Here is a 10,709-nt window from a genome sequence, read left to right as displayed (position 1 = left end):
TTTTTTTTTTTTTTGAGACAGAGTCTCGCTCTGTCGCCCAGGCTGGCTGGAGTGCAGTGGCCGGATCTCAGCTCACTGCAAGCTCCGCCTCCTGGGTTTACGCCATTCTCCTGTCTCAGCCTCCCGAGTAGCTGGGACTACAGGCGCCCGCCACCTTGCCCGGCTAGTTTTTTGTATTTTTTAGTAGAGACGGGGTTTCACCATGTTAGCCAGGATGGTCTCGATCTCCTGACCTCGTGATCCGCCCGTCTCGGCCTCCCAAAGTGCTGGGATTACAGGCTTGAGCCACAGCGCCCAGCCGGTAGCACCATTTTCTTTATTTCCTTTCCTTTGTCCCTCCTCCCTTCTTCTACCTTGTTTTAATGTCTCAGCTTCTTCTGCAGAGAAGTATAAAGGGCACAGGCTCTGGAGCAGATCAAACCATCATCAAATCCCAATTCCCCCACTTACTAGATATATGTACTTGGACAAATAACTGAACCTCTCTTAGTCTGTATCCCTAATGTGTGGAATGGGGATAACACCCACCTTGCAGGATTCATGTGAGAAGTCAAGAGAACATTTTTGCTAACCTAAGGCAAAATGTGTACTCAGAAATAGCAGTTGTGATTGTCATTGTTATTATTACTATTGGTAGCAGAATCAGCTTTCTGAATCACACACTATTATTTGGGAGGGACAGGACAAGGCAAATGATTTCTATGAAAGACAGCCATGGCCGGGTGCGGTGGCTCACGTCTGTAATCCCAGCATTTTGGGAGGCCAAGGCAGGCAAATCACGAGGTCAAGAGATTGAGACCATCCTGGCCAACACGGTGAAACCTTGTCTTTACTAAAAATACAAAAATTAGCTGGGCGTGGTGGCATGTGCCTGTAGTCCCAGCTACTTGGGAGGCTGAGATAGGATAATCGCTTGAACCCGGGAGGTGGAGGTTGCAGTGAGCCAAGATCACACCACTGCACTCCAGCCTGGCGACAGAGTGAGACCCCGTCTCAGAAACAAAACAAAACAAACAAACAAACAAAAAACACAGCCACAACTCTACCCATCTGTCCAGTGATCTAGTAACCAATAGAAGTTCATTCAGAATTTGCAGAATTCATCACAGGCACCTACACAATCCAGAGGAAATGGTCAAAACTGCATAAAGGCAACCTCAGCTAAAGCAATTATCTACTGATACCATCATCTGTATAACCAACAGATAACAATAACTAACATTTGGGGGTGGGGAAATGTTGAAGTCTTCAAAGTGCTTTTGTTTGTGTCATCTTATTTAACCCCTTATAACCTCAAAGTGGCTATTACGACCATTTCACAGGTAGGGAAACTGACGTTACATGATTGAGTCCTGAGCTAGTGAGTGACAGAGCCAAAACTCACACACAGGTGTTTCTGACTCTGACATCCTTGTGATTTCACCACTGAGGTTTTTTGGTGTATGTGTGTTTTCTATGTAAGTTTATAAGTGTCAGAAGTGCACACTCACCTCCAGATCTGTTTAAAACAGGAGTTTTCAAGAAAAGACTTATAAGAGTGGCGTCATTGAAGAAAATGTCAAGTCAAAAAATGCTGGGCTTTCCTCCTCTCATTCACCCTCCCATCTTCTCATTTCAGCTTAGTGGAGGGATGTTTTATTGGCAACAGTTTTGTTCCAACAACTAAATAACCAACTAACTAACCAAACAACCAGCATGCTTAGCCTGTGCTAGAGGATGTGGGGACACCAGAAAAGATGTCCAGGCCCTGGCCCTCCAGGCCAGTGCTGGAAAGAGCAGTAACCACCCGAAGCTAAAGTACCTGGGGTCAAAGAAGAGAGAGGTCTTGAAAAGATGTAGAAGGAAAAACTGAAGGTGGTGCTTCTGGTGGGAAATTATAACAATAAAGGCCAGAAAGAGGAAATGAAGGTATAATATGCTGACTGTTAAACCAGCAGCTGCTTGTAGTCCATATTTGTTTTCAAGGAGTAGTGAGAAATAGGGTTAAATAAATATAGGGTGGGGCCTGAATATGCTGGGTGATGAGAGACAAACAACAGAATTTGGACACCATGTGCTGAACAACTGGGAGCTGTGAAGGTTTTTAAACTAAGAAAAAACACCATAAATGTGATGTTTAAGCCAGTTTTACACCTTTGCAAATTGTCTTAGTACTGATTTGTTGCCTGATTTAAACTAACTAGAATAATTAAATTAGTTCTGTGTAAAACACACACAGAGAGAGAGAGAGAGAAAGTACTCAAGGCTCCCATCAACACTGCAAAGTGCCAAGTGTCTTGGAGTATCAAAATTAGAAGTTTTTCTTAAACATGATTTGACATGAACAAACATCAAAGGCTAAGGAGTTCCAAGTTTAAGACAATAAAGCAGGTAGATACAAGCAACCAGGAGCGGAGCAGAGAAAATCATGTAATCTCACTGGCAGGGAAAATGTCCCAAACCAAATATTTTTTAGAATGCTATGGAGTACCTTTTCTTCAATGACCAGGAGAGAAATCCAATTTTTTTAAGTCTTGTATCCAATGTTAAGCTCACAAATTGTCTTTTTATTCATGTGTATTTTGCTAGAATCTTTGTTTTAATCTGTTCTTATAGTTAACATCTCCAAGACACACACAGAAAGTCTGACAGAACTATATTGCACTCTTTAAAACCATACGATAAGATAAATAACAAAGTGCACAGAGCTCTGCTTTTATTTATTTTGATGATTTCTCTTTCTAGATTGTTCTGTGGACATTAAGAAGAGAGATTTCCAAACAGAATGAACGGCTTTTTCTTGGGATGTGGGAATAGAGGTTTAGGAGGTGATAAATCTTCTATAAAACAGACATAAGATATTCTATACATATATTTCAACCCCAGGCCCTGGGAAAGTATTTTTTGCCTTCTTAACCAATATTCAAGGCCCAAACTATTGGATGTATTCTAATTTATACTTACCTGTGAGCAAACATGGAATCAATGCGTAGAAAAACCACATGAAAAGACTTGTCCAGATTCCTTCTAGAACCATTGTGAAAGTCTGCATTTGGTAGACTCAGTTTGACCTAGGACATTGTTTCTTTCCTGAATGAAGCATTCTGTCCATCTCAGCCATCTTTCTTCAGAATGCATATGTTGGAGCTGAGATTTGAGTTGCAGAGAAGCCTGAATTGTTCTAGAGCCGGCCCAGGAAACTCAGAGAGGGCGGGCTCGGAAGCACCCTCCTTTCTGCCCAAACCCAGATATTGCATCAGCGGGGAGTGGCCTAGGAGAGTTCCAGAGAAAATGTAACTTTGGGGAGCTTGAGAATCTGCCTATGAGCGATACCCGCACCACAGGCTCTGTCCTAGAGGACCCTGCACATTCCTAGAAGCCAATGAGCCTGCAGGATTATCTCCCTCCCTCATTAAATAGCTGTCCTCTTCCAAGTTTCTCTGTGAATTCATTCAAGCTGGGTACTGAGCAGCTCTTTTTTCTAATACTTGCCCACTTCAGAAAAACTAGAGATATTTGAAAAAATTTAAAATACCTTTCTAAAAGTCAGGAGGGTAAAGAAGAATATATAGCTTCATATGTGCATGCATTTGCAAAAAGAAAAACTGAAAGAAGATATAAGAAATGAACAAGATTGGTTACCTTGAGGCAGAGAAAGTGGGAATTGGAAAGGTGGAAGAGAAAAATGGGAACAAGACTTCTGACTGAGTATCTTTGTATATCATTTGATTACTGAGTCATGTGAATGTACTACTGAAAAATTAAAACCAATTTCAAGAGGTGGAAGAAAAACCTTATGATAGTATTTAGCTCCTTAAAATTTAGCCCTTGAAGGACTTTAACCACCCTAATGTGCAAATACAATAGTGGAATAAACATGGGTTCTAGAGTATAATGTATTTTGGTTCAAGTTTCAGAACTTATAATGCAACCTTGGGAAAATTGGTCATTTATTTATTCATTCAAGAAACATTCACTGAAGGCCTACTATGTGCTAGTTCTTAGGAATTCAACAGTCCATTCCCTCAACAAGAATTTCCCAACTAGTGGAGAAGATGGACGCAGGAATAATCATAAGTTCATTTTTAAAATGAAGTGACAACAATATTCATAAGGGAACATAGGATCACTAAAAAGAAACATCTAACCCAGTTTGTAGGATCACAGAAAGTTTCCTGAAGGAGGTGACTCCAGGACTGGGTGTTAAACTCCGGAAAAAAAAAAAAAATCAGCCAGGAATGTTGTTTTTAGGAAACAAGAAGAAGTTTGGTGCAACACGAGAACAAGGTTGAAACGGCGAGAAATGGGGCTTAATGGCAGACAGAAACAGGATTCTAGAGAGTTTTGAATGCCTTACTGAGGAGCTTGGAATTTATCCTGAGAGGAATGAATGCCAAAGGAAGGGTTCAAAGCTCAAATATGACTATGTCATTCCCTGCATTTGAGCTTTAAAAAGTTTGTAACTAGGGTGGAGAAAACAACACAGGGGGCCAGATTGAAGGCAGGAGGGCCATGAGGGAGCTACGGTAGTGATCTAGGCGACAGACATTGTTGGCTTCCACTAGATTTCTCATGTCTGTAGAGAGAAATGACCAAATTCAAAAGATAAAGAAGGTAGAACCGAAAGCTCCTGGATATTGAGTGGATTAAGAGGGCTGGGGAGGAGGAGCCAAACACGACTTTCAGGTTCTGAGTTTGGGTAACTGGGTGGATGGCAGCACCTCAAGTGAAATAATGAAGTGGGTGGAGTGTGGTCAGGACAGGCAGGATTGGGGGTGCTATAGAAAAAGGCTGCAAATGTTCAGCTTGAGAAATTTGAACTTAGATGCTTATATGGGCAGGGGAGTCTCCACTATATAAATCATCTTTGTTTCCGGTTGATTGGTGTCAACTTTTTAGTTGTATTTCTTTACGCAAGTCATTTAAACTATCTGCTTTATGTTTCTCATCTGAAAATTGGGAACAATTATTAGTATCCAACTCAGGGGTGTTGTGAGGACTAAGTGAGACTTAGAACAGGATCTGGCACAAAAAAAGTATACAATAAACACTGCTGTATATCTTTTTACCACACCATAGCCAAGAAAACTTGGTGCATATTTTCCTTGATCCCAGCACTGTGAGTCAGTGGTCACATCTGTGCTTTGACCTCTGGTCACTAGCTGCTTGTACAGTCTCTCACTGCTCCTCTTAAGAGTGCTTCATACATGGCCTCAACGTCTGTCCCCAATCTTACCTTTGTTCTTCATCTTGGCTTCCTGATTCCTCTCTCCTAAGTTCACTTCTGCTCACAGTTCCAGCATGTCAAAAGTTAACAATATAAGCCAGTGTGTGCTGGATATCTATTATCTGCCAGGATTTGTCCTAAAGGGTTTCTACACACTATATACATGTCCATATATTATACAACAGACTTGCAAGGTAAGATATGATTTGATTCTCCACTTTTCAGGTGAGAACACAGGGCTCAGGGAAATTAACTTACTGTAGATCACAGCTCGTCGGGGATGGAAACAGGAATTCCAACTGAGGTCTGTGTAACTCCAAGCTTTTTTCACTCACCTTAACTGCCTCCCAGTTAGCATCAAAGGAATGCTTCAATGTGTCTGCGGGACAGAGGAGTGATCCAAGAGATCAGCAAAGGCTTTAGGGAATAGGCAGACCTCAATATGAGGTTCCGGATATACCAATTAGATATGGGTAGGGGGGAAGAGAGGCACACTGTTCATCATTCCTTTTGGGAGAATGATATGAGCAAGGATGGAAAGGTAGAGGGGAATATGACTGAATTAAGAGGATGAAAAGGGAAGTAAACAGAGAAAATGGAAGAAAGAATAAGAATCATGTAGCTATGCTGTCGGAGAAGAAGAGTTGTTCACCAAACTTTGAAGTGTTACGATGGATAGTTAGCTCCACCTGCTCATGGTTCCCTGTTAAGACACTCCTGTCCAGCACTACTATGCTCTGGCAAGACAGTACTGCCTGCCAATCATTCGTAAGCCATTGCACAGAGTCTGCCCTGGGCTCAGCACACCTCAAGGGGCACTGAGAGATAATGCCATCTGCCTGTCATATTTTTTGAACAATAATCCGTTTCAAGCCTGGGTCATGACCGAACAAGTAACTCAGACCACCCACCTCTACCTGGGCTATATCACTGGGTGAGGACTTCTGGAGAGCTGTGCCTCACCTGCTAACCCCTAACTTTCCTGGATGATCCCTGACCCTGATTTTGCCTTTCTCTTCTGGCTTTGGGGTGCCCCTCTATAGAAAGAGAAGTTGTAATGTCTTGTCTATGCAACATGCACAACGAAACTATTCTCTATCCTGTTTCCTGAACTTCTCAGGTTAATTTCTGGTGCCTTCCATGGAGGATCATCCATGTCAGAAGATAAACCGCTGGAAGAATAGACCTATTTCCTGTAAGTAGGTAGAGTTCAGAAATAGGATTTTTTTTTTTCTATTACACTATTTGCCACTTAAATCTCTGATATTTAATTATGGAAGGAAAAGCAGCAGAGAAAAGGTTTTCATGAAAAGGTTGAGGCAGTGGGGAGGGATGGGAAGTTCTGTGGCCAAGGAAGAGAACCCTAAGCTCTCTGTGCCCTGCAGGGCCAGGACTAAAATTAAGGGAAGCACCTAGGGTGCAAAATCGGAGACACTCACTCTTAGGGTTATGCAAGTCCAGGATAGGCCCTATGTCCTTCAATGAACTATGTGGTCAACTACTACTTTCCAGTAATCTTCCTTTCCTCTACTTAACACAGAATAGTTCCTTCCCTTTGCATTAAGATTCTTAGATATCTACATACTGTGTTTTAGCGCTTCTGACATTTAGTTGGAACTCACTGTCTCAATTTTTCTTTCTAGAAGGAACGCAGGGACTTTAAATAGCGGAATTCCATTTGTCTTAGACTCTTCTAATTCATGCTTCCACCAAGTCTGCTCCAGGTGGAGTTTCACTCTTGTTGCCCAGGCTGGAGTGCAACGGCATGATCTCAGTTCACCACAACCTCTGCCTCCCAGGTTCAAGCGATTCTCCTGCCTCAGCCTCCCAGTAGCTGAGATTACAAGCATGTGCCACCACACCTAGCTGATTTTGTATTTTTAGTAGAGACTCTGTTTCTCCACATTGGTCAGGCTGGTCTTGAACTCCCGACCTCAAGTGATCCGCCCGCCTCGGCCTCCCAAAGTGCTGGAATTACAGGTGTGAGTCACTGTGCCCGGCCCCAGGTAGAATTTCTACACACTTATTAGAATCTAATTTTCAGGGCTCCTGCATTCCTTTTTCACTTCTTCTGAAACACTTCCGTTTTTCAATTTCCTCCCAAATGTTTATTGTCTGGTCATCAGGAATTTAACCTCCACGGTTTCCTTAGAGTGTGCTCAATTAGAACCCTTAAATCGGCCAAACTGTCCTTTCTGTAGTAGCTTTTTCTGACATCCCCCCAAAAAACTCCTCTTAAAATGGAGAATCAGGGTTTATTCAGAATAGCCTTCTGTAGTTAAATGTTCTGCAATTCAATAAAATACCATTTTGGTCAAATTTAAAATCTGAAAACCAGAAACAATGCTCTGTAATAGTGAAGTTCTACATAATTTTCAAATGATTTTGGTTGCTGTATTTTATTCAGTCACTGGTTGTTCGTAGTCATCAGTGATTCTATTAAGTGGAGCACACAGTATACTCAAAGGTCAATTTTATCAGAGGCCTCTTTTTATCATCCTATATAAATTAACACCCTCACCCTCACTCAGCCCTCAACCTGCTCTATTTTAATTCAGAGCTCTTCTCCATTACGTATGACATCACTAAAATATAAGTTTTATAAAAACTTTGTCCATTTTCTTCACTATTACATTGCTAGAACAGTCTCAGCTCAGCAGTATTTGAGGTGAGCTGGTTGGATAAATTGATTATGAGTAACTCCAAAAGGTATTTAAACATAAAATCACATATAGAGAGAGGTAACAATTTAACAAAATTTTCATCTTGACATCATCATATGCCCTGATGAATTTGTTCTCTATAACATCCCCCTTGACTATTAAGTCTAGAAAATGTCAAGTTTGACATTACTTCTCCTAGATAAGCCATCCTTATTCGATTACTAAGTTTCCTTCAAAAGGACTTCCTGTGTTTAGCCTAAAATAGACAACACTTAAGTCTCATTCTGGAATTCACCTTTTCGTCTCAGTAATTTCATGAAGGCTATCTGAAAAGTTTCTTCATAGTCTAAGATATAAATTATCTGAGCACAGAAATTTATTTAAAACAACTACCTTAGAAATCTACTTTAACTCACCAGGAAATATTCTCAAAGACACTAATTTAAAACATTTCCCTCTGTGAACATGGCGGCTGACAGCTCAAACTCCTCCTCTGTTCAAAACCCCACCAAGCCTAACCCTGGTTCTACTCATTAAACAAATCTCAGCAAGCTATGTATACTTTCAGATAAAAGGTGCACATCATTAGTAGAGTAGAAATAAACATTTCAGTTCCTAAGTCATTTAGTTTAGGTCATGTTACAGCAAGAAATTAGGGTGTGGGGCATGCATATCATGCTGGTCTGTCAAGTGTTAAAAAGATAGCAGAGAATTGAGTCACAAAAACTTGCTAAACACTAACAGAACCAGCCTATCAGAATCGAGTAGCAAGCCAATGCTTCTAATAATGTTTCTCCAGAAACAGTAATTTGTCATTTTTTTAAAAAGGGTAGTGTTCAAAACATAAAATTAAGATAGCATCTATTCTATATCAAAAGTCCTTTAAGAAAAAAGTGACCTTGATTGTGAAGTCATTGGAAAGTTAAAAGTTCTATAAATGCAAGATTATAAAGGACCTCTTATCTTCTAGCAAAGTGTGAAAATGGAAAACTTAGGGAGTACTGTAATGCCACACTCCTAATTTCTTGATTTGGACAATGTAACTGAGTGTTTCTGAAAAAAATGGTAATTTCCAGATTGCAAACCCAAAACTTTCCATGTTACAGGAAAAACAGGGAGAGTAAACTGCATGTGGAGATCTCAACTAGGGGGAAAAGGGTTGGGAGTGTGAAAGTTAATTATACAAATTGGGTAATTCTTGTCATACCCAACAAAATCAGATTCAATGCACTAAGGGGAAAAAGTACTCGAAGGGCATAGCAGCTGCTCCACGAACTGTTTTCCACAAGCCCAGCTACTGAAACAGCCAACTGCAAACCCTCAGATCAGTTTTACCTAGTAGCTGCTGAAATGACCTGCTGTGACTCCAAGACTGGTTTTACCTATCACCATCACACACCAGAGTTTGCCAGCTCCCAAAAACTTCTCTAGAGCCAGTTTTCTTTCAAAACATATGTAACATTTCTCTTCATAATAAAACTCCCAATCTTCTCTGTTCTTTGGACATACCAAAAACTACTATCTGTGTATATGCCCTGAATTACAATTCTTGCTTCTATATTTTGACTTCAAAATTTTATGTGAAACTCCCTAATTTTTAAATGTTGGCAATTAAGTTTTTAAAGCACTGTGTGGGTTGAACATTTCTGTGTAAGGCCACTGCGTTCAGATGTACCCTGAGGAAGGCACCCCAGCAACAAGGTGGGAGTGAAATTCAAACTTCTAGAGAAGGGCTGGGCCTGCCTAGAGAAAAAGATGCCTTTTCCTAATTCTCACAAAGGTACTACATAGACTGTGACCACCCTGCTTCTATGCAACCTTTGGATTATAAGGTAGGACATTACAGCTGGAGGTAATTTAAGTACCATATTCTGCAAGAATGACCTTATTTTAACAACCCAAGTTGCTCATCTTCAAGGCCTATTTATTCTTCTAGCAATGGCAACAGATTGCATGAAGCCTTCCTATTTTGTTTAGCAATATTATTTGTCACTAAATAGTGCAGGGTGCATGTGCTAACTGTATAGTGATATATGTGTAAATACATGTGTGAATATATATTCAGCTGAATCCTAAGGATTTATGACTAAATAAGGGACACAATGGCAACTGTTTTTGTTACAAAGCTTATATAATGTTCTAAAAAACCTTCTACCAAGATTTTGGGGAAGTCATTTGTAGGAGTTAGGCAGGGTTCCATCTGTTATGTGTATTTAAATTTGAAACTAAGCATTCTCCTCATGTGGAAGAAAACTTCTGTCATATTGCTCTTCCCAGGACTCTCCTCCTGGTCTAAAACCAAGCATACACAGAGTAGTGTGTCATGATACACACACCAGGCTGGGAATGAGGACACTTGGTTTCTAATACAAGTATTGTTACTATCCAGCTATGTAGATGTTTTCCAGGGTTGTTTCAGTTCTTAAAGTTACTTCAAGTATTATAAAAACAGTCACTGGTGTAAGCATTGTGTTAAGACTTTTTAAAAACTGGTAAAATGTGTAAGTACAAAATAAGTAGCTTCCAGCAAGGTTTTTATACCGTATTAAGAACACACAATAGGTATTACTGGCACACGTGGGTTATCTGGGAGCTCCATAGCTACAATAAACCTAAATATGGAACAGAAATTTGCATTCTGTTTCCAGTGCTACTACATTCCTACTTTCTCAAAAGGCTGCTCTATTAATGTCAGCTCAGTGCAGTTTACTGTGAGTAGTTTATGTCTGTGATGCAAAGCATTAATTGTTCCCTTTTTACAAACATACACTTTTTTCATAAGGAAGACTGGGGAAAAACCCAGAAACGTACAGCAAATAAAAGGAAAGCATCATCATATA

At 40.4% G+C, this 10,709-nt stretch overlaps 1 protein-coding gene across 1 annotated transcript in view; it reads right to left on the bottom strand.

The window, feature by feature from the left end:
• The window catches only part of IL20RB (interleukin 20 receptor subunit beta), a 44,631-nt gene extending 41,351 nt beyond the window's left edge, over nucleotides 1-3,280 (bottom strand). Inside the window, exon 1 of the mRNA XM_023187849.1 lies at nucleotides 2,944-3,280. Within this exon, the coding sequence (XP_023043617.1) occupies nucleotides 2,944-3,031 (88 nt within the window). The 5' untranslated portion in view covers nucleotides 3,032-3,280. The remainder of the gene's footprint in view (nucleotides 1-2,943) is intronic.
• Nucleotides 3,281-10,709: the final 7,429 nt, after the last annotated feature.

The sequence above is a fragment of the Piliocolobus tephrosceles genome, chromosome 2, assembly GCF_002776525.5.
Source record: "Piliocolobus tephrosceles isolate RC106 chromosome 2, ASM277652v3, whole genome shotgun sequence".
NCBI classification, from domain to species: Eukaryota; Metazoa; Chordata; class Mammalia; order Primates; family Cercopithecidae; genus Piliocolobus; species Piliocolobus tephrosceles.
This window is presented reverse-complemented; position numbering and strand designations above follow the sequence as displayed.